The following is a 24,798-nucleotide window of genomic DNA, read 5'->3' on the forward strand; positions in this document are numbered from 1 at the left end:
CCCCCAGGTCTCACAGCGGGAGGCGAACATCAGGATGTAATCTGCTATTTCTGTTGTTTCCCAGGTTGTTAGGGTGGCTTCTGCTCGGTTGTTTTCCTTGTCAGGTTGGAATTCCACAGATATTAGATCCGCAGAGGACAGGGTGCTGAGGTTTGGGACTGCTTCTATGCGCCTCATGATGTTCCCTTTGTTTAAGATGTTGTGATTCCCCTGGGAGATGTAGTGTGGTAGGAATCACAACTTGAGGGGGAGTTCATCTTTCATTGCTAGCTGCAATTGTCGTGGCAGTGTGTTGTGTGCAAGTACCGTGCTGGGGTTTCTGTGGCAGGCAGGCGAGTATGGGCGGGGTATGGAGCCTTCTGAGTTGCGTGAGCTGTTAAAATTTCCTGGAGCTCAAGATGGCAGGTTTTGAGTCCATGAGCTATATGCATGAGTGGCCCTCGTCTTAATGGGGTAACTGGTTTTACCACAACTGAGCGGCCGTTGGGGCCTGTGTTTACTGTCAGCCTGATTTTTGAGGGGAGGCTGGATGCTTGTTTAACTGTGTTAGTTCTTTGGGCATCTAGTTTGGCGGTTCAGCGGCTTGGGCCAGGTGTGTGGCCTGGAGCCAGTGGGTTTGGGGTTTTATGGTCTAGCGTGCGTTTGACACTCGCATGTCCTCGCCAGGGGAGTGAGCTGTGTGGAATTGTTATAGGTGCATTGCTTCGCACCTGGTCGGAGGTTAAGGGTGAAGTCTGATGCTGCTGCGATTCTTGACCCAGCTGTCGGCTGCCGATGGTTGGATACTGTTGGGGGAGTATGGGCTGAGTGAGAGTGTGAGGAGGGTCAAGGCCTTTTACCATGAGGAGAGGCTGCTTATCAGTGGTGTCTGGGGCTCTGGTCCTATGATTTGAGGATGTGGCTTGTGATTCAGGAAGAGCGCCCCGGGGTTGGAAGTGGGCTGTCAATAGTTTTTGATCCATTTGCAGGCCTGTTAAACCCCACTCTTGGGGCTTGTTCTTGTTCTTTAGCTTGGTCGTTTTGGAGAGGGCAGTGTCATTTAGCAAAGAGGATGGCAGGGACAAATCTGCCTGAACGGACAGGCTGCTGTGATCCAGTGTGCTGGTGTCTTTGTCTGCCATCTTTGGGGCTGCGTTGGTAGATTGTTTAGCAAAGATAGGGAATATATTTTTGCATGACCTGTCGTTATGGTCAAATTTGTTCTTTCTGGCTTTTCTTAAGCGTTTACGTTATATTTTAGTTAGTTTTAGGTGTGCTGTTTTGTTGCTGGGCCAGGTAAGCCCTTCTGGTACTGCTTCCCTAAGGGATAGCTCAGGGAGAAGGTTGGTCTGAGGAGTATTCTGGGCGTGATCACAGATCAGCTTGTGTTGGCTAGGAGGTCACACCTGGTTTTAGGGTGTGGCTTACAGTAGTGGGTGACAGTGTTTGCTTCTTGATTCCTGGTAGGTTGCAACAATGTTAGTATGTTCGACAAAATATCTGGAAGTACAACAAGGTTGTCAATGATTGGTCCGAAGGCACCATGCTCTCGGTTCGGTGTAGGGCATTCTGCTGGTTTCACTATTAGAGAGGTGATGGTATCCATTTTCTGGTTTATTCCCACATTTTGCTCAGCAATTAGGTTCATAATGTTGATCTGTGTATCCAGTTTGTCTGACTGAAAGTTTCAATAGATGATTCTAAGGCTGCGAGTAGACAGTCCCACCACAACGGGGTGGTTGGCTCTTGATTATCTACTTGATCAAGTGTCCATGATGAGGCTTTTCCTGTTTTTGGGTGAACAACCGTAGAGGAGAAGAGGTTTGCTGAAGGACTGGTAGGTCTGGGTCGTTGCTGTCTTGTCTTGGTGTGCCCTGCGTAAGGTGGTAATTTGTGGAGAACCTTGTATTGATGAGTGATGGCGTGTGACTAGCTGGAGAGGTTTCTAGTGTGTGATCCCCTTTGGTTCGTACAGGGGATGATGGAAACATCTTGAATTCACGTGCGCTGTGAGATTGAAGCGCCGATGTGTGAGTGGTGTTAGGTGGTGCATGACCTCTCAGGTGGATTGGGGAAGTTGGCATCCTCGATATGGATGGTTTTGACTTCTAATGCCTGTAGCAATTCAGCGTTGTTTGAGAGGGAGAGAAAGCGGGACCAAAGTTTGTCTGTGCAGGCTGAGCACAGGCTGCTTTTCTGAGTTTACAGATAAAGGGCTAATTGCTATGGGGGTCTGTGCCAGGGCATGAGTTGAGGAGGGTAGAAGAAGGTTGTCCTTTGTCGTTGCAGAGAACCGGTGGATCTGGGCCACCGTTTCTATAGTTTTGGCGAAGACAGAGGTGCCGTGATTAACTGGGGTGAGTTTTAGGTCTTGTTTAGCTGATAGTGATTTTGTAGGTTTCAACTGAGACACTATCATTTGATGTGGGGTGCGCACACCACTTATTTCGATTACAGAGCTCCTCTTGATTTGAATGATAGGGATGGGAATGGTGGAGGTGTCGTCTGAAATTGTATATATTGCAGCCATTGGATCCTTCAGGAAAGGGAACAGCTTTGATGTTGGCACCTGCGAAGGTTTCAACCCTCACTAAGCACTTCTCCCGTGGCTTGTTTACAGTTAGCGGCCGGTTCTTGCCAGATCGCATATCCCGTCTCTTGGGTTTAACTGGCGGGCTTTCAGGGTTGTTTGAAAAAGTGGAATTGCAGTAGGAGGAGAGTCACGGAAGGAGGGGGAACCCCTGGTCACAAGCTGCACCATGCCTGGCGGCTTGGCCGCTTCCGTGGCATGGGGTTCAACCTACTTATGGGGGACCTAAAGCCACTTGGGCCCTCCTGTGTCACCTTCAACTGTGGCCTCCAAGATCCGTAGCTTCTGCTCAGTAAAGTACTCAGCAGGTAGGTGGTTGGTGGGGCTATGTGGTCAAGTCCGATTTGTACGACCTACCCAAATACTGCTGCTGTGGTTGTGGTCTCTGCTTCCGGTTGGTCAGGGCTGTTCCTGCGCTGCCCCGCCTCCCTGGCTCCCCCTTTACCTGCCGAGGGGGTGGAAGGGGCATGAGCGCTCTGGGGCAAGCTGGGACTGACGCTGGTGAAGGCGAAGGGCAATGAGATCAGTGGGGGCCACAAGCCAAGTGGGGTCAGTGTTGAGCCAGGTTCCGAGGGTCCAGGCTGTTCCCAGATACTGCTATGGTTGTGGTGCGGGTGTACATTTATGTTCCGCGCAGCACCTAGCGCCGCCTCCCCGTCCCCACCTTACTGGTGCGAAGGTAGGGGGTGGGAGGGGCACGAGCACGCTGGTGCTGGGGTACTAGGGTGTCTTCTGAGATTCCCTAAGGTTGCCCAAGAGTGCCTAGGGTTGGATCTTGCCCATGGTGCACTGGCACGTTTTGTGGGCTTCTCAGCTTCTGGTTGGTCCGAGCTGTTCCAGCGCTACCTCCCCTCCCTGGCTCCCCCTTTGCCTGCCTGTCAGGGGGGTGGGAGGGGCACGATCGCTGGGGCTGGCTGGCGCTGAATAAGGCCGGTGAAATCACTGGGGGCCAAGCAACCCAGCAGGTTCAGAGTTGAACTGATGTCTAGAAGTCCGCTTGGTAAGTATGCTGCCTGGTGTAGTTGGGGTTGGTTGAGGTGGGGGGGAGGACTGAGGGAGCACAGCAAGGCTGCAGGGGTCTGCTGATGTATGGGCAGGCTGCAACCCGGAACAGTCAGTCAGGCACCCAGGTAGGCACACCCCTGCTCACTAGTGGGAGTTTTGGGTGCACTGAGGTAGGCTGGGGGAGGGGCAATCCACCTCGATCCCCCGACTGACCTCAACTCTCCCTCGTCGTCCCGGAGCCGACCCGCGTGCGTCCTTCAGGAGGCCGTTGACCGGAGACTGGAAGGTGTGTTGAAAGCGTGCCGGGGGCCGTCCAAACCCAACCCGAAATGCCATCAGCTCCAGCCGCCCTCCTGCCCGCCTGCTCCGACAATCAGTGCTGGCTCCTCCCCTTCCTGCCGACGTGCGGCTGAGTGTTCTCCCATGCGTCATCATCAACGTTCTCGGTCCCACCTCAGTGTTCTCTACTGGGTACCTGATTCAAACCCAGCACATGGGCTCCTGTGAACAGCCGCCATCGCCCTGATCCTGGGAATCCAGGTTTTCTTACAACACCCCACCACTAGGAACTTGGTCATCCAAGTCTCTACCTCCCATGGCCTACCTCCCATGGTGTGTTCCCTTCCGCACCCCCAGATAGGGTATCCAAAAGGCTGGACACACTTGGAAAGAAGATGTTTTCGCCACCAGCCTGACATTCCAGTCTGTGAACACTGCCTGCCTTTTGGGCCGTTACTCCCATATGCTGTGGGATACAGTTGCGCAAGTGCTGCCAAATGGTCCTGGAGGAGGTGCAAGCTATACTTTCCCAAGAAGATGCTGATGGGAGAGATGCAGCACAGTTTACAATCCTATGTGGACTGGACATGACCGACTCACTGGGTAGAGCAGTTGCATTGACAGTGGCCCTCCAGCATCAAGCCTGGTTGAGGACGTCTGGCTTTTTAGGAGATGTCCAAGCCAATCTTATGAACATGCCCTTTGATGGCACCCATCTCTTCAGAGAGAAAACGGACTCGGCACTCAAGCGCTTCAAGGATTCTTGTGCTACGGCCAGATCCTTGGGCCTCACGTTGGTCCTGCTTCCCTTTCAGTCTACGTCCCATACAGCCACATCCGTTCAGATCCAGCCACTGTGCCGCGCATGCTGCTCAGTGCCTGCGTGGCCGGGGATGTGGAATCCACCACCCCAGTGGTCTCACCAGTCTGCTGCCTCTCCCTTCTGCAGCAGCCTCCAAACCTTCCTAGTCTGACTCTTCCCCATCAGGGACCAGTTGGAGGCAGGACTTACGATCACCTGCTCCACTGGCAATACATCACGTCAGACAGGTGGGTTTTGCACATATTATGACTACTCCCTCCCCTTCGAGACTGCCACTCCATCCATGCCACCATCCTATAATCAGATGTTGGAGGATCATTTGGCACTTCTCCGAGGGGATGTTTTGGCCAAGGAAGCCATAGAGAGGGTTCCTCTGTCAGAGGTAAGTTGTGGTTGCTAATCCAACTACTTTCTGGGCCCCAAAAAGAAAGGCCTCCTCCCTATCTTAGACCTTCGGTCCATTAATGGCTTCTTCTAGAAGAAGTTCAAACTGCTCACTCTGATTCAGATTTTAGCTGTCCATTTCCTGTCTTGCCAGCCCACAGACATTACTTGCGATTCACAGTAGGAGACAAGCACTTTCAGTTCATTGCTCCCCTTTGGCCTTATCAGCATTCCTCAGGTGTTCACCAAGGTGATGGCAGTGGTTGCAGCCCATCTGCACAGATCAGGGGTTTCAATCTTCCTCTATCTTGATGACTGGCTGTCAAAGGATGGCTCGCCCCTGGCTGTCATCTCCCATCTCCACACTACGGCAGACCCTCTACATTGCTGGGGTTCACTATAAACATGCTGAAGTCACACCTGACTTCCTCTCAGACGCTCCCTTCATTGCAGCTGTTCTGGGCACCGTGCAGTTTTGGGTTTATCATCCCGAGCGACAAGTTCAGAATATTCAGGCTATGATACTGATGTTTCAGCCCCTATCCTGGATTTCGGTGAGAATGACTCTGAGGATGCTGGGCCTCATGGCGCCTTGCATCCTGCTGGTGACAGATGGCATATGCGGGCTCTGGAGTGGGACCTGAAGTTCCAGTGGGCACAGCATCAGGGGAATCTCTCCAACATGGTCCAGATCTCAGAGGGAAGTGGGTGAGATCTGCAGTGGTGGCTAACAAACAACAATTGAGTTAGAGGCAGATCCCTTTCCCTTTCCAAACCAGATCTGACAATAGTGACAGATGCATCCCTTCTGGGATGGGTCGGCCATCTGGGAGAGGCAGAGATCAGAGGCATCTGGCTTGATGTGGAGAATGGACTCCACATCAACCTTTTGGAGCTTTGTGCGATCAGACTAGCATTGGGCCATCTGGGAGAGGCAGAGATCAGAGGCATCTGGCTTGATGTGGAGAATGGACTCCACATCAACCTTTTGGAGCTTTGTGCGATCAGACTAGCATTGAAAGCATTTCTTCCTTCTATCAAGGGGAAGGTAGTGCAGATGTTCACGGACAACATCACCGCCATGTGGTACTGCAACAAGCAGGGCGGGGTGTGGTCATGTACCGTTTGTCAGGAGGCTCTGTGCCACTGGATGTGGCTGGAAAATCAGGGCATATTCCTGGTTGTTCAACATCTGGAGGGCTCTCTGAACGCCAGAGCGGAAAAACTCAACCGACAATGGTTAGTCTATCACAAATGGTGTCTCCTTCCAGAGGTGGTGCAAGGTCTCTTTCAGCAGTGGGGAGAGCCTTAGTTAGATTAGTTCGCTTCCCGAGAGAACGTGCAATGTCAGCGGTATTGCATGTTGGTGTTTCCAATGGCAGCAGTCACTTGGCAACACTTTTCATCTCGAGTGGAACTCAGGCCTCCTGTTTGCCTTTCCACCCATACCACTTCTGCCCAGAGTTCCCAAGAAGATCAGGAATGGCCAGGTCCAAGTAATCCTTGTGACTCTGGACTGGCCACAAATAGTCTGGTATCCTGAGCTACTGAGCATGGACATCGATCTTCTGATCATACTGCCTCTTCAGGAGGATCTTCTGTCCCAGCGGCAGGAGAGGGTTCTCCACCCGAGCCTGCCCAGTCTCCGCCTTCTTGCGTGGATATTGAGCGGTGGCAGTTAACAGCTTTTGACCTTCCACTGAAGTCTGTAACATAATATTGGCTGCCAGGTGTCCCTCCACCAAAATGGTATTCGCTTGTCATTGGAATAAATGTGTGACATGGTGCACAGATTAGTCTGTTGACCCCCCCTCTCCACCCCCTTCTCTGAGGTCCTTTTTGTCCTTTCTTTGGCCCAGCAGGGGTCTGCAGTGATCACTCGAAAAGGTTATTTATCTGCTGTCTCTGTGTTTTCGAGGTTGCCTGATCAACCTTCTTTGTTTAAGCCTCCTATTTTTTCTGGGTTCCTTAAAGGTCTTACTCATATGTTTCCTCCATCTCCATTCATTATGCCCAATGGGATTTGAATTTGGTTCTGACATTCCTGATGTGCGCTCCTTTTAAGCCACTCCACAATTGCCCTCTCAGGCTTCTCACCCTAAAAACATGCTTCCTTGTGGCTATTACATCTGCCACAAGGTGAGTGAGCTGCAGGCTTTGGCATCTAAGCCGCCCTACCTTTTCAACTACCCTGACAAAGTGGTGCTTTGCACTAGGGCTTCCTTCTTGTCAAAAGTGTACACGCCCTTTCATGCAGGCAAGTCCATCACTTTGCCTACTTTTTACTCATCCCCACTTCCTTTTAAGGAAAAGGAGAGACTCCCCTGCCTGGACCCAAAAGTAGTGTGGCGTTCTACCTTGATCATACTAAAGAGCTCTAGGTTGATGACCAACTCTTTGTCGATTATGTGGGTGCGAAGATCGGTCGGGCAGTGCAGACGCAGGCCATCTCCTGATGGATTGTACTGTTTATTTAAAGCTGCTATGCACTGTCAAAAAAAACAACCATCTGTGGGTCTGCATGCTCAATATACCAGAGCAACAGCTGTGATCAGTGTGTTAGCAAATGGAGTTCCAGTCCTTGATATCTGTTAGGTGCCAAAGTGGGCATTCTTGAACATGTTAACCAAACATTTCTGCAGGGCAGTTGGGCACGTGGGGGCAGGTATTTTGCCTGTTTGTCCTACAGGACTTTTTAGTATGATCTTGGTTCGGAGACCCACCTCCGGGGATGGTATTGCTTGGGTATCTATTCTAAGTTAAGGAATCTGCAATTAGATGTCTCTCTCAGATGGACAAGTTACATACCTTTGGTAAAGCCTTATCTGGTAGAGACAATATCTGGTTGCAGATTCCTTACCGACCCACCCATACTCCCTGCTTTGCAAACTGATTTCTAGTGACAGGGACTCCCTTTTAGGGCCTTAGTTTTGACTCACCAGTAGTCAGTTTCTTTATGGCTCTGCGCTTCTGGCATGGAAAGTCGTAAAAAGAATCTGACATCAGCGTGTCGGGGTTGCACCTATGTAGGACCAGTGACATCAAATCTAGCGTGGACGACTCTGACAACAGACGAAGAGCTGATTGATGCCACCTAGAGCCGCGCAGGACTACTGCTCGAGAAAATTTTCTGGACCCAGACTGACGCCTGGGGGAAATTTTAAGGTAAGGAATCTGCAGCTAGATATTGTCTCTACCAAGTAAGGCGTTACCTAAGGTAAGTAACTTGCCCATTAGACTTAGCATTTTTCAATCTAATTAATTAAACGCTAGTTCTTTTCTTTTGTCCACAAGAATCAAAAATCACACTTTCCAAAGATTTAAAAATTAGTTTGGGATATTACAGGTGAGCATAGATAGGGGTAAGCTACTATAGGTAACAGCATAGTTTTATGAAATTGTAACCAGCCCATCATGAAATATTACGGAGATGATTTCTCAATTAGGCCTAGATTTCAGGTTTAATAGCTTCTATTTTATATTTCATGTTATCCTTGAAATAGTCAACCAGAAACCTAGATTTTCAGTAAAGAAAAAAATAGATAATTTGTTAAGCAAATACTGGCATAGTGGTGGTCAGGCTAATTAAATACAATAAAATATCATCCGTTTACAAATTTAGAACCAGAGCTAGAATCATTACTTCTAGTCCTGCAAAAATGATTCAAGTGCCAATACCAAAAGAAGAGACACTGAACTCCTTGTCTGAGGGCATTACCCCGGAAGAGAAAAAGAGGAGAAATCCCAGTAACTGAATTGGGAATGTAGGAATTATGATATGATAGAGAAATAATCTGAATAAACGTTGAGGCAACACCATGCCTTTTTTTTAATTTCTGAACATATCACCCTCACGTCCCCTGTTGAAAGCTTTCCAGTATTCAAACCTGTAGCTTCCACGGGTAATCTAGAATTTCAAATTTATATAAAATATTGAAAAATGTCCTGAAATGTACTCTAATGAATCTACACATAATACAACCTGGTTGTTCTAAACCAACTTGTATATTTTTGAACAATTTAACTTTGCAGATTCAGTGTGAGCTGTTGAAGGATCAATAGCACAGCATTTGCCTGCCAAAAGGAAGGATCTCTCTCCACCAAGGAAACTAAAACAAGTTGTGTTTGCTTGCTATCACTGTTAGCCTGACAACCACAAACAAAAACATGTGCCACAGGCTCCATAAAGGAAACAAGCATTTTCAGTGCAACGGGGCTCGCATGTGCTCGAGTTAGAGCTATTTGCATTGTAAACTCCTAACCTGACTTTTCTTGACACAAATTAAAAGAAAAAAAAACACAGCGCGATCGCGCTATGTAAAATGCAGCACGATCACGCTGAAATTGAAAACGTAAAAATGGAGCGCGATCGCGCTATGTAAACCCCAGCATGATCGCGCTGCAGGGAAAATAAACAGATAAAGTAGTCCAGAAACCCGGCCTGAAAACATCGAGCCTTGAATGGTTTCAGTACTTAACAGGTGCTGTGTAGGTGGGCTAAACACCGGAAAAGGCACGACATATGCATGTCTTTAACAAATGAAAGCTAGCGGATGTTAAAGAGCAAGCCCAGGAACCAATGAAAGTGACTGACATGACCTGGGCGTGGTTTCAAGCCCAAAGAGAGATTACATCATGGACGGAGCACTTGGCACTCACCCATAAAAATAACAAATTCCTACAACCTCTTTTGCAACCACACCACAAGCCTGTGCTTATTGGTGTCTAAAATAGATCACTTCTCCTTGGAAGTCAGATTATCAGTTCATTTCATTTACTAATGTTTACTTTTAAGTCAGAAGAAAAATACCATGATTAGGCAGAGACGCACAATGAAAGTTCAAGTGGAGCTGAAGTCAAGAGTATTTTCACATGCTGTCAATCAGGTGTGCAAGACAAATGTCCCTTGCAAAATGTTCCCCTAATTGTCTGTGTCTTTATCATTTATCACTAACAGTCGGTTTGGTTCTGTTTTTAGATTTGTTAGGGGTGACACCGGCACCGAACAATGGAACTCATGGAAGTCTCAACCACCTTCTAAGAAATCCAGTTTTTCAACCTGACCATCCGAGAGAAATGTCAATGCCGTCCTTGTGCGTGTTTAGAAAAGACGTTGGTTCAGGCAGCTTAGGCTGTTTGTGCCCTTCCTCTGTGAGTTAGTTACTCAAATATCCTGTAAACATTTGTATTGCTTCTGTTAATTATAATTTACTAAACATAACCATTGTTGCTTTCCTCAAGGTCTGGTCAACCGAAGGCTTTCAGCAACAGCTTAATTTAACAAGCATGCAAGGTAAGAACATGTTTCTCAGTTATTCTTAAAACGTATTTGTTGGCAGAAGAGCATGGTGGAAACGGTTTTAAAGTTGCGAATGGATGTTGTATTCAAAATATTTTAAAGATGCCTTGGACGTCATGTTATTCACAGACGTGGTTTCAGACTTTTCTGTGGCTAGGTTGTGTCAAGTGTCCAATCTGGAACATCGTGGAACGACGTTAGTCGTCTTGTTCTGGGGCAGCAATGAATGCATAATAAAAATAATAGTGCATTTGCATTTTATTTGCCACAAAGGCTAACAAGAAATCTATTACCTCGATTGAATGTGACCTCTGAGGAAAAGCAAGCTTGTAATATCCCATCCTTGTCACCTTCCTCTTTCCTCAAAATTTCTTCATCAAATGACATTCACCAAACGTGAAAATCAAATTAAGCAAAACCTTTTGTCTCATGATTTAATTATACAACTGTACTTTTGTAACTCACCTAAATCGTTATTTTCCTTTAGATCTGCGCTTTTTCTCTTCCTCTGTACTATTGCCCCCACCCCAATTTTTGCTCTTGCTTATTCCAGACCCTGAACCCTACTCCTTTTCTCCTCTGCTTTTACTTGTCCTGCTCTTTTTTTCCCGTCTTCCTTTACTCTGATGTCTTAGTTTTTAGGTCTGGCTTGTCAGTGCAGCTCTGCACTATCCTATTGTTGCCAATGCTTCAAAATACTATTATAAAGAAGACTGACAAGGCACCCAGGGAAGTTCAAACAAGGTTAATTTTGTCCAACTGGTAAATCTCCAGCGCGCCTCTGATCTCATCCTGTTCACTCGTTGTCTTTCACCAACATTCTAACTTGAACGCCCACTCAGGATTCCAAAGTTAAATACCATGCGATAAGGAAATAGGAGGGGTAGGGAGGACTTGCAAAGACTACAGGGAAAGGATGGGAGCTTCGAGTAAATTACAAAAAATACATAAAGTGTGGGTTTGGGCTCCACTCAGAGGAGTATTTCTCTTTCATGTTACTGTACATTGTTAGACGTACGTTTTTGCCTTTTTTGGGGTAATTGCTTTGAAATACATGAAGGACTATTTTACGTCTTAAGAAATGCACTATATCATCACATATTATATTCATCTCTTGCATATCTTCTGCCCAGAAAATGTTTTCTGTGATTTTTTTCACAGCAGCGTGTTTTTTCAATGTTTTAGGTAGGAGTTGTGTGCAGCTCACTCACACCGATATACGTATATATTATTAACATCTACAAACACCACATTGCCCAAAGACAAAGTCCAGCTGTTTAAAACAAAACAACAGCTGACTAAGCTAGCAGGTCTTTCTTCACTGTGGCGTTACTCAGAAATTCTGCCGTGCAGAAATGCGGCTGGCATGATGTGGGACATTAAAGCTAGATATATGCCAGTATTTTTTTCCTGTTTTTGTTTGGTGAAGGAAACCCTCCTTCTCACTTCTGTTTCTCTTAATCTTGCCTTTTCCCTCAAATTTATTTTATCCCTCTTCCATTATTTAAAACCTAAAGGAGGAATCCAGTCCATGCATCAGGATTATTTTACCCCACTCCACCTTGCCCTGCCATACTGTTTCCTTGTACCTTGCTCCTCTTCTGCATCTGTCTATTCTTATGTGTTATGATAGACATAGAAAAGGACTATGAAACTGCAAGCCTTGTTATCGTCTATTTTTATTCATTCATATTTGACAAATACAGTTTTCCAATTTTACCTGTATTGAGAATTGTATTTTTAAATGTATTTTCTACATTCGGGCCAGAATTTGATATCAGGTCTACTACGTCTTCTAATATTTTTCTCCTGTTTGAGCATTTTCAATGATTGGATTTCTCACAATTGTTTTACTACTTTGTTGATTCTTATATGTTACGTTCTGCTATGTCAATTAATAAAAATCTCAAGGATCTTCATTCTTTAAGCGCTAGTGGAAGGCTGGCGAGTAGCCTTTTTACGTCAAGTGCAACCTTTCTACCCTACCATAGGTCAAAAGTTTAGATTTTTTTAAATCTAAGGTAAATACAATTACCTGCCCTTTTGTCTGAGTTGGCTGTTATTTAAGCAAAGGATGACTATCTCCCTAACTATAGCAATAAACCATGCTACCACTTAAACGGGCGGATGTACAAAGCCCTTTAGCATTTCTTAACGGTCCAAACCGGTATTTTGGGACATTAAGAAATGCAAAATGGCCTTTTTGTTTGTATAAAGGCCTTTAAGAAATCACAAATAAAGATGTCTACCTTGTAGAAATCGCAATTTGTGATTTCCTGAATAGGAAATTGCAAATAAAGATTTCCTATTTGCAATTCCCATACTGATGTACAAAGCATTTCCTAAATGCGACTTGGGAATTTAGGAGATGCAGTTACCAACGACTTGAAGCTGGTGGTAACCAGGTGCAAAAAGAATCACCCCAAGGTGCTTTTTTTAATTGCAATAGAGCACACACATGCCCCTCAGGCTAATGTGTGCTCTGCAGGTACACCCCTATTTTTGGGGTGCACCAAGGGGGTCCTTTTGCCATCCCTGGTTTTGCATTTGCTAAATAGTGACTTCTTAATAAGGAATCGCTATTTAGGAAATGCAAAGCCAGCCCATTGACTGATGGGATTTCTTAATACCTATTTACTAATAGCGATTCCTACTTTGTAGGAATCGCTATTAGTAAATCGGTATCTTTGTCCATACCATTTTGCATTTCTTAAATAGCGAGTTCTATGAAGTCACTATTTAAGAAATCAAAATTGCATTTTTGTGCATCTGTCCCAATATCCTCAATCTGTGTTTAGAAGAAACATTGAACCCAACTCTCCTGTATGAATAAATGATCATGTGCCACCTGATCATTCCCAGTCTCTGCACTTCAGTGGCAATTATCTTTATCCTTTCATTTGTCTCTCATGGAAGTCCCATTCTGGATTTCCAGTGTTCGAAAACGTCCTCTAATTTCTCTAAGTGTAAAATACTGACACTCAATAAAAAAAAAATGCAGAACTCAAACCCTTTTGATGTGCTAATTCATACTATCTACAGCAAGGTTTCTGTTTTGAGATCCCATTTTAACTGAAGATCCTAAAGTTGAGTCTCCTATTGTATGTGATTTATTTTTCCCTAGCTGACACAGGTAGATGTATGTGTTTTTTTTCCCTACCAACAAACTACTGGCTGGTTGTTAATATAGCACTGTTTTGGAGTTAACGGTCTGCTCGTTTTTCTGTAGTACCTTGGGCTCGGTTACACTAGAGTCATGGCAGTCGCACAGGAGTCTCTTTGCCAAAACAGGGATAAACATCTCGTGTCCACCTCTAATTTGGTAAGCTAACTGAGTCAAACAGCTTATGTGTGTCACCGTAACTCAGCTCCTAGCTGCACTGATCCCTGAACCGAAACACTTGAAATGCAGTACTGGTTTTGCCCTAGTTATGGGCTCATCAGTCCGGTACAACTTGATTCCACTGACAGTGTGCACGGGACCCACATTTGGGCATACCCTTCACATGATGGATTGGGATGGATTGGAATGCAGCTCCCAAACATCCTATCCATCACCTTGTTGTTGCAGTTGACGCCCTAAGTGCGACTGGTATGTTCAAACGTGGGCCCCATGCTCCCTGTGCCACCGGAATCTATACTTGGCTGAAGAGCCCATAATAGGGGCAAAACCAGTCCTAGGTTGCTTGCATTGTGTTTATGGGAGGACCTGACTTGTCAGTTCAGGGTGGACTGTTCTAATTGGAGATGGGTAAAGATTGATTTGCATATGGCTGGGTCCAAACTGAGGTGGCGTGGTGGGTGAAAAATAATGGATTGGGATGCGTCACAAGAGATTGCTGAGATTAATTCAAGCTTTCCATCCATCACCCTATTGTTGTTGCAGTTTATGCCCAAAGTGCGAAAGGTATGCCCAGATGTGGGTCCATGCTCACTGTGCCACTGGAATCAATCTATACCTGGCTGAAGAGCAAAACTGGTCCTAGGTTGCTTGTATTATGGTTTAGGGAGGATCTGGCTTGACAGTTTGGGCTGGATTGTTCCAATTAGAGCAGGGTCAACACTGATTAACATATGACTGGGTCAAAACTGTGGTGGCATTGTGGGTGAAAATTATGGATTAGGATGTGGTCCTTCGGGATTGCCAGTGGCTGAGATCAAGTCAAGCATTCCATCTGTCACCTTGTTGCTGTTGTCTGTGTTGCCCAGGCGTCATGAGCAGAGCGAAATAGCATCCACGATGACCAATAGATGAATGATCCTTTATGCTGTAGCCTCTGCATGCAGTAGTGACTTAGTTTACCTGCAATCAAAGGAATTATTAATGTTTATGATTTCTGCTACTGAGGGAGAGCTCTGAGGAGAATTCACTGCATCAAATAGGCCACTCCTGTCTTGTAATTGAGTCTAAATTTAAGTACAACTGCTGATGTGTGAAGCACGTAAATGATGCCTGAGGCACATTTGTCATAGCCGTAACCGGTAATGTATTCCTGTAAAGGTCAGCAAGTAAGTCGGCAGCTTGCACGCACGATAACGTCTTAAGTTGGAAGGCGCCCAGCTTTCTTAATCGGGACTGAAAGAATTGTGGTTACTTGCACATTCTTTCATGCGTTTGTGTTGAAGCATAAACTGAACAGACAATGGGTTTTACTTTGTTATCGTTTAACTGTAAAGATTCTTGTGCCTGCCTATTCATAGAGGCAGAATGTCATCTGCACCTCAGAGCGATTCGGTAAAGAACCGAGTTTCTAGGGAAACTGTTTACAGAAGATGTGTCACAGGCAGGTGGTTGAGGTACAGGAGAGATTGCCAGTGTTAAATCAGGTACTAGTCACATAGGAGACCAGTGATAAGGAACCGGAGGTCTAAAATAAGACCTGATATCTCACACCGGAGCAAAGAGGCAGGCTGACTGCCTTTTCGCTCAGTGTGCAAAAGGGGAGCCCCACTCCATCTATTGTCTATATGGGATTGCAGGTAGTCGTGTTAATCTACCTGCACCAGGCAAACCCTGGTGGTGGTGCCACTTCTGATTGTCTCATACAGCCGTCGGAAAGGAGGCAATAGCGGCGGTTGTGTGTGTCTTATGTATTATTGTCATCTCTACCCAATAGGGGCGGAAAATTTTACTACTGACCACACAAGGAGAACTGTTCATGTGTGTGGAGTGCGATACGGCAACTGTTTTCGTTGTTAAATGTGATCATTTGTGTACTTTATCTCCGCAGCAGTGCTTCCCGGAGCATTTTGTTTGCGTGGCTCCCTGCTGTTGAAATTAGGTGGCTGTTAAACATTAAGGCCTCTAATTGTGAGATTATTGGTGCAGCTGTTTGTGGAATAGGAGGCCCTGCGGATACCTTCCAGGCCTTTCCCACCTCAGTACAAATAGTGAAATACATTTCCATTCTTGTAGAGCCCCGAAGCTTTGTATTTTTCCTTCGTCTATATTTAGGTACTCCTTCAACAAGAAATGAAGTTAACAGGCTTGCCACAGTCTTTCACATTAAGCAGAGTTTCTATTATATAAACTGCATATTAATTTTTAATGATACCTGCCTTGTTCAGAGACGAAAAGCAACAACAGGAAGTTACGAGTGGCAAACATTCATAACTAAAGTACAAAGAACCTAGTTTCGTTAGTCTGGATCCTCCTGCAGATGCGCATAGATCCAAGCGCAAGCTCTCACCAGATTATCCAGGTTAAAAAGCACAAAAGGTAGCCAGGAACTGCTTTAGATACAAATTTGAGTACGAAATAAATAGGCATAATAAAAAAAAAAAAAAGTAAAACAATCTCAAGCGGACAGTTGGTGGTTCAAAGGCATGCGTAGTTATACAGTGTACATAGTGCAACACCGGAGAACACCAGTTTTATTTATTTCAGCATTTTCGGAAACTAGATGGAAACTAGGAAAAATTCAAAGGTAAAGAGTCAGCAGCTAGATATATTATCTGCCAGACAAGGCGTTGCTGAAGGTAAGTAACTTGCTCAGCTTGCAAAACCAATGGGTTTCCCTCCAGCTAAACCTCTTACCCCCCCCCCATGGTGGATGGTCATAATGTCAGCCACCCAATGTGTAAGGTCCTTGCTGCATAAGGTAAGTCTGTTATTCTTTGATGACGTGGTGACGTGTTAGATGATTGTTGGAAAGGGGTTCAGAAAAGCTAGGTTTTACACTACTGCAAGGGTCAAAATGGATTTAATGGGCTTGGTCTCTTGGTCTCATTTTCCACTATCCCTCAGCTTTGGTAAGTAAAGGTTTGATTGTTGCCATTATTGTTCTCTACAGAGCTTGTTACCATCTCTTAGATGCAGCAACATGATAGAGAAATATTAATGTAATAGAAAAAAGCGTAAAGAAGAGTAGCCATGGAAACAAATAGGTAAGACAAGACAGCCTTATGAAGAGGGGCTATAGACAGTCTGCCTTTTCTGTATAGTCAAACTGGACTTCCTATGTTAGGAACACTGTTTTTACTGATAATAAGTCCCTGTGTGCAGCAACACTGCTATTCCGTGTTACAGTGCGTCTTGTTTAGACTTAAATTTGCACTGTCAAAATTGGTTACATCCAGTTGATTAACTTTCTGACAGTGGTATGGAAAATGGCGCGAAAATGCACCAATGGCATGATGTCTTAATGTCTACCCACATTTATTACAAAAAGTTATGGTTGTCAGGAATACCCTTGTAGTCAGGTTGGTTTGCTATTTAAAAGCACTTCAGGGGTGCATGGAAAGAAAGTGAAAGCCTTGCAGGAAACACTATCTATATTTAGTCTTACTAAGGCATACCTTTTTAGGGCACAGAGTTGGATGCTTAACAATTTTACTTCGAAAGGTAAATTTATAAAAATAAATTTGATTTTTGCTGCTAGAGCCAAAACTATATTTGAACCATAATTGCCAATCGTCTCACCTCCAGAGGTCTAATACACACTCATGGCTGGAGTTAATGACTTTGCTCTCCAGAGGAAATTGCTTGGTCTCTGGTCCCAGGAAGGCTGGGGTGTTGTCAGCTAATGGCCACTAAACACTGATTAGTCATTTGTGAGAACATAGGGCACAATTTACACTATGTTTTTTTGACTCGGCGATGCCAACTGAGACTGACTGGATCTCCTCCTGTTCGTTTATTCCTAAGGCTCTTCTAGACTTTTTAATTCCTATCACTTAAAATTGTACTGTCAAAACTGGTTACACCCAGCTGATTAACTTTCCGACAATAGTATGGAAAATGGTGTGAAAATGTACCAATGGCATGATATTTAAATGTCCAATCACATTCCTTACAAAAAGTTATGGCTGCCAAGAATACCATTGTACTCAGGTTGGTCTGCTGTTTAAAAGCACTTCAGGGATGCATGGTGAAGAAAGTGACTCTCCTTTGCGGAAACGCTGTTTATATTTATTCTTACTAAAGCATACCTTTTTAGCGCACAGGGTTGATGCTTAGTGTATGAAAAATGATGCAGAACTTTATGGAAGTAGGGTGCCCTCACAACGATTAAGCATCTAAAAGTTGTTTTCACTGTGTAGATTAATCTAACTTCTCTATGAACAGACTGAGGTGTAATTAAAGCCCTTTTTTATGCTTGCTTGATTGGGAAAATGCTAGCAAAAAGATTATTCAAATTTAGTTTCTACTCATTTTTAAACACTTAGTTACAAAGTGAATTTAAGATTGTTAAACATTTTACGTGGAAAAGTAGATTTATACAATTTTGTTTTTTGCTGCTAGAGCAAAAAGTATATTTGAAGATTAATTGCCACTCGTCTCACCTCCAGAGGCCCCAGTACACAATCATGGCTGGAGTTAATCACCTTGCTCTTCAGAGGAAATTGCTTGGTCTCTTGTCCCCGGAAGGGTGGGGTGTTGTCAACAAATGGCCACTAAACACTGATTAGCTAGTCCACGGAAGGGTGGTGTGTTGTCAACAAATGGCCACTAAACACTGATTAGTGATCTGTGAGAACGTGGGGCCCAATTTACACTATGTTTTTTTGACTTGGCGATGCCAAATGAGGCTGACATGATATCCTCCCGTTTAGTCATTCCTAAGGCCCTTCTAAACTTTCTGGTTCCTATCACTTGCAGTTCTTGCCCTCATGAACATCAGCAGAATAGGGAAGTGTTTAGGGCTGGCTTGAGCCTCTTCTGATGGAAGAAGAGGTAAGCTGTTTTGAATTAGGGACCTTGATGGAAAGAAATTACTACAGAACACCCAGCCCCTTCTGGCACCCAGAGACGTGAAGTGCTGTCTAGGGGGCAGGTGGCGGACCTCATGTTTTCCTTCTCCACGGACAAAAACACCAGGATGATGCCTAACTCCCTGCGGATATGGAGAAAGGGGACAATTGAATATGGAGAACTGGTGCAGGGCGATAAGAAGAAAGTGACAGGGTCTCATGGAGAGAAGGCAGCGTTTTCTGCATACTGGATGACAGAAAGACATTGAGACTAGGAGATGGGGACCGTGGCTTAAGAAGAAAGGGGATCAGGGAACGGTGAATCATGGAAACATCCATTTATGCACCAGCTGAAGTTAGATGATGCACAACGCTTACTTTTCTGATTGTCAATCTGATCGTACAATTGACTTATGGCAATCTAGCTGCCACTTTTAGCCTAATTTTTTAGTTAGCTTCTTCTCTTGCTGCTCCCACTTTTTTTCTATCGCCTCATTGTCTGCATCTCCACCGACAACACATTTGTCATGTTGTTTATGCCCTTTTACTTAGCCTGCTTGATTGTTACACTTTGATTAAATTGAGTCACATTGAAAATAATTGAAACCTAATTTGTGAAAAACGTCCTGCCGTTTATTGCTTTAGGATATATCTTGCCTTGCATTCGAGGTCTGTGCGCAAAGTCAGCTGGAGGTACAGATCAAGACACAGTGAGTCTGTGTTCTTCCTACTAAATGTATTGGTAGGTGGCGATAGATGTCAAATGTTTGTGAAGATTCAGTTGTGAAATTTGTTGTTATATACAGTAGTTCAACAGTGATATTTGTTTTGGCCACATTATACCTTAATGAATGGAGTAATGGGTACAATGTCTTTTCTGACATTGTAAACAAAAGTCAAGCATACTTCTGTCACTAGAATTCTATGTACTTAGATATGACCATGTAGATACATACAAAGCATAGTTGTGCTGGAATGCATACATACATGGTTATCATACCTTTCACATTGATTGTGATCCATACTTTTGTGCCATTCTGATCCCAAGGCGTGCTTTTTAAAGAAATTGTATCTTACTTGTGGCCTACATGTGACTTATTCCTGACTATTGAGGCATGATGCACAACCTGATTTCTGTGTGGAGTTGTGTGTTCATGCAGGTTTAAGACTTTTCAGTAATTTTCAAGAGCAAAACATCTTGACTTGTGAAAACATTGGGATTCATGAAACGTTTTTGCCATGAGGAAGCAATGTTTTTACCCTTAAAATTACAAAAGGAGAGGCCCCCAAGCCTATAGTAAGAAGCAACTACTTAAAGGAAATGTTTTGTCAATCAGGCCTTGATATTTGGTTGTAATTCATGTAAAAGACTGAACTAACTCTGAGACTCGTGCTAAGCTTTGCAAGCCATACTTTTCATTTTAAGAGTCTCTCCTATTAATTTTTCCATTGGTGTATTTAATTCTGTAACTGTGTGTTGGAAATTACCCTCTCTAAAAGGTCACCTCCAAACATGTTGCCTTCCTCCTCCTATTTGTATCTGTATTTTTGCTGTGTTGGCCTAATGACTTAGTGCACTTAACCACTGCTAACCAGTGCTAAAGTGCTTGTGCTCAATCCCCTACACATGGTTTGATTGGCATACACTTGATTGGCATATTTAATTTACATGTAAGTCCCTTGTAGAGTGGTTTACCGTATACCCAGGGGCGGTAAATTAAATTCTTCCAGTGGGCCTGCAGCACTTATTGTGCCACTCACTTAAGTAGCACTCAAAACATGTCCCAGGCCTGCCATTGCAGCCTAAATGCAGTGTCCCACTCCCATGGCGACTTGGCATTTGAAACCCCTTGCAAAGCCTTAAACTCCCCTTTTATTACATATATACCCCTAGGGTAGGCCCTGTGAAGCCCATAGTTCAGGTTGATGTGTAATTAAAAGGTAAGACATGTGCTTTTAAATTTTACATATCTGTTAGAAATGGGGTCTTTGGTTGACAGTCAGATTACCCCCTGTTCAAGCAAGGACCCTCACTCTACTCAGGGTAAAAGAGAATCACCCTCAGCTAACCCCTGCTTACCCCCTTGGTAGCTTAGCAGAGCAGTGGCCTTAACTTCAGAGTGCTAGGTGTAAAGTATTTGTACCAACACACACAGTTACTTAATGAAAACACTACAAAATGACACAACAAGAATTTTTAAAGATTAAACTAAAAAATAGCGCTTAGAAACACAAAATGCTCCGATGAGGTGTTAAAACGGCGTCGTGACAGTCGTTCGCAACAAGCCGACACCAGCGGCACCAGACACGGAGTCGCGTAGACCCCCAAGTACAATACCTTTGGTGAAGAGTGAAAATAAGTCGATGCGCGAAGTCGGGGATCGTGGCGTCTATGCGAAACGTTGAATCTGCGCATTTCAATGCGTTGGTCACAACATGGTGCGGCGATTTCCACGGAGTCGCGGACTTCAGCGGGGCTGCAGCGGCGTCGGGCCTGCGAAGGTAGTCGCGTTCCAGCGAAGATCATGGAGTTGGTTGCAGGCGGCGTCACCGGATTCAGCAGCGGCGTCGGTCCGAAGTCGTCCGAAGACGATTTCCTTAGATTTCCACCAGCTTTCCTTTCAAGGGCCCAGGGACTGGATAGGGCACCACTTGTCAGAGCAGGAGTCTCTCCAGAGACTCCAGGTGCTGGCAGAGAGAAGTCTTTGCTGCCCCTGAGACTTCAAACAACAGGAGGCAAACTCTAAATCAAGCCCTTGGAGATTTCTTCACAAGATGGAAGGCACACAAAGTCCAGTCTTTGCACTCTTACTCTGGCAGAAGCAGCAACTGCAGGATAGCTCCACAAAGCACAGTCACAGGCAGGGCAGTACTTCTCTTCTGCTCTTCTCCAGGCAGAGGTTCTTCTTGATGTCCAGAAGTGATCTAAAGTCTGTGGTTTTGGGTGCCCTTCTTATACCCAATTTCTCATTTGAAGTAGGCCTACTTTAAAGTAAAGTCTCTTTTGAATGTGAAATCCTGCCTTGCCCAGGCCAGGCCCCAGACACTCACCAGGGGGTCGGAGACTGCATTGTGTTAGGACAGACACGGCCCTTTCAGGTGTAAGTGACCACTCCTCCCCTCCCTCCTAGCACAGATGGCTCATCAGGAAATGCAGACTACACCCCAGCTCCTTTTGTGTCACTGTCTAGTGTGAGGTGCAATCAGCCCAACTGTCAAACTGACCCAGACAGGGAATCCACAAATAGGCAGAGTCACAGAAATGGTATAAGCAAGAAAATGCTCACTTTCTAAAAGTGGCATTTTCAAACACACAATCTTAGAATCAACTTTACTAAAAGATGTATTTTTAAATTGTGAGCTCAGAGACCCCAAACTCCACATGTCCATCCGCTCCCAAAGGGATTCTACACTTTAATCAGATTTAAAGGTAGCCCCCATGTTAACCTATGAGAGGGACAGGCCTTGAACAGTGAAAAACACATTTAGCAATATTTCACTGTCCGGACATATGAAACACATTACTATATGTCCTACCTTAAGAATACACTGCAACCTGCCCTTGGGGCTACCTAGGGCCTACCTTAGGGGTGCCTTACATGTAAGAAAAGGGAAGGTTTAGGCCTGGCAAGTGGGTACACTTGCCAAGTGAAATTTACAGTTAAAACTGCACACACAGACACTGCAGTGGCAGGTCTGAGACATTATTACAGAGCTACTTATGTGGGTGGCACAACCATTGCTGCAGGCCCACTAGTAACATTTGATTTAGAGGCCCTGGCACCTCTACTGCACTTTACTAGGGACTTACTAGTAAATCAAATATGCCAATCATGGATAAACCAATTACATAAAATTTTACACAGAGAGCATATGCACTTTAGCACTGGTTAGCAGTGGTAAAGTGCTCAGAGTTCAAAAGCCAACAGGAACAGGTCAGAAAAAATAGGAGGCAGGAGGCAAAAAGATTGGGGATGACCCTTCATAAGCAAAAAAAGTCCAACAAAATCCTAGTAGTAAAAAACTTGCAAATTATTTTTTTCACTAATGAGAGGCCTACCCCTCCCAAAGGTTAACACTGGGGATTACTTATTATTATATTTAATTAATAAGTTGTCATTCCTAAACCAAGGGTGGTAGGTATGCCATGTTTGGTATCTATGAACTTGTAATGATAAACCCGATTTCCTGGTAAAGCTGAATTTATCAGAAGTTTGAAAATGTCACTTTTAGAAAGTTGGCATTTTCTGCCCTTAGTCCTCTGTGCTTGCAGCCTGCCTTAAGTCACATGACTGGGTGTAACTGACAGGTGAGACTTTGTGAATTCATCGCAGACAGTCACACAAGTGGGATTAGCAACCCTGAATAGCTTTCCACTGGCAGGAATTGGGGGGTGGAGAGCAGCCCCACTTGCACCTGAATAGAATGTGCTGTGCCACCACACAGTATGCTTAACATCCCTGTGGTGTCAGTGCAGCCAGCTATGACCCTGGGCAGGGCAAACAGGAAACCCCTGGGACTTCAAAGAACCTTTGAGGAAATTGCTCCTCCTTCCTAGGAGAAGAGCACCAGGGTATAAAAATAGGGTTTTCGGACCCACTCTTCAGTTCACTACTGGACTGAAGTGGAACGCCTACTGTTATTACCTGCTGTGCACTCTTCCAGACTGCTGCTGTACCTGGAAGGACTGCTTTGCTGCCTGGAGCCTGCCTTGAACCCTCAGAGACCAGCCCTGCTGTTGAGCCCTACTTCTTCACCTGCACCCAGGACTTTCAGAAGTGACTCCAAGGGCTAATTTGCGGCCTCCTGGGCACAGCCCAAGGGACATAACAGGCTCCCACCATCTTAAACCCGCACCCAGACCCAGGCCAAGTGAGTCCTAAACCCCCACAAGGTCTCCATCCACTCCTGGACCCTTGGTTGTGGTGATAAATTTGCCCAGATGGCCAATTTATAAAACTGAGGACTTGGACAAAATTTGGCAGAAAAGTGCTTTGAGAACCAGGAGGAGTCTGTGACCGACCTGCTTGCTTGTCTGCCCAAGGTGCATCACTGGTTGGTTTGACTTTGTGGCTTCTCCCACTATGTTCTTCTCCACTGCAGCCAATGCATTTCAGCAGACCTTTGCAAAAGGGGTATCCAACCTCGTGGAACTGTCTTTGGCTGCAGCCTTCTGCTTTGTCCCACTGGAGATTTTCGACTTCCATCTTGATGACTAAGTCCAAAGGTAAAAGTCTTTCCTTAGTCTTTGCTCCATGGCTATCCGGTGACGATGCTCCCTCCTTGGACACTCCTGCAGCCTTGTCACACTGAATTTCTACTTTGTCGGAGACTTTTTCTTCAAAAATGTTCTAAATCCAAAGGTAAGCGCTGACTGGGACCAATCCACTTTGTGTATTTGAACCGTGTTCCATCGCTGCCTGCCTTAACTTTTGACTTTGCTCCAATTTAGTGTGACCAGATTTCCGCAGTTGACACTTTTGCTATTTTGAACCTTAAACTATAAAAATTCATACCTTCAGTTCTACTAATTGGATTTTTATGGTTTTGGGGTCCAATACTTGTAGGAGGCTGGACTGGCTTGTAGTGAGTACCAAAGGGTACTTGCACCTTGCACCAGGCCCAGTTATCCCTTATTAGTGTATAGGGTGTATAGCAGCTTAGGCTGATAGATAATGGTAGCTTAGCAGAGCAGCTTAGGCTGAACTAGGAGACGTGTGAAGCTACTACAGTACCACTTAGTGTCATATGCACAATATCATAAGAAAACACAATACACAGTTATACTAAAAATAAAGGTACTTTATTTTTATGACAATATGCCAAAGTATCTCAGAGTGTACCCTCAGTGAGAGGATAGGAAATATACACAAGATATATATACACAATAGCAAAAATATGCAGTATAGTCTTAGAAAACAGTGCAAACAATGTATAGTTACAATAGGATGCAATGGGGAAACATAGGGATAGGGGCAACACAAACCATATACTCCAAAAGTGGAATGCGAACCACGAATGGACCCCAAACCTATGTGACCTTGTAGAGGGTCGCTGGGACTATTAGAAAATAGTGAGAGTTAGAAAAATAACCCTCCCCAAGACCCTGAAAAGTGAGTGCAAAGTGCACTAAAGTTCCCCTAAGGACAAAGAAGTCGTGTTAGAGGAATAATGCCGGAAAGACACAAACCAGCAATGCAACAACTGTGGATTTCCAATCTAGAGTACCTGTGGAACAAGGGGACC

The 24,798-nt window shown here is 44.9% G+C and overlaps 1 protein-coding gene across 1 annotated transcript in view; it reads left to right on the plus strand.

Moving 5' to 3' along the window:
* ENPP1 (ectonucleotide pyrophosphatase/phosphodiesterase 1) overlaps positions 1–24,798 on the plus strand; it is a 486,681-nt gene that overhangs the window by 326,186 nt on the left and 135,697 nt on the right. The window contains exons 18-19 of the mRNA XM_069235163.1: positions 10,039–10,211; positions 10,302–10,353. Of these exons, the coding sequence (XP_069091264.1) occupies positions 10,039–10,211; positions 10,302–10,353 (225 nt within the window). The remainder of the gene's footprint in view (positions 1–10,038; positions 10,212–10,301; positions 10,354–24,798) is intronic.

The sequence above is a fragment of the Pleurodeles waltl genome, chromosome 5, assembly GCF_031143425.1.
Source record: "Pleurodeles waltl isolate 20211129_DDA chromosome 5, aPleWal1.hap1.20221129, whole genome shotgun sequence".
NCBI classification, from domain to species: Eukaryota; Metazoa; Chordata; class Amphibia; order Caudata; family Salamandridae; genus Pleurodeles; species Pleurodeles waltl.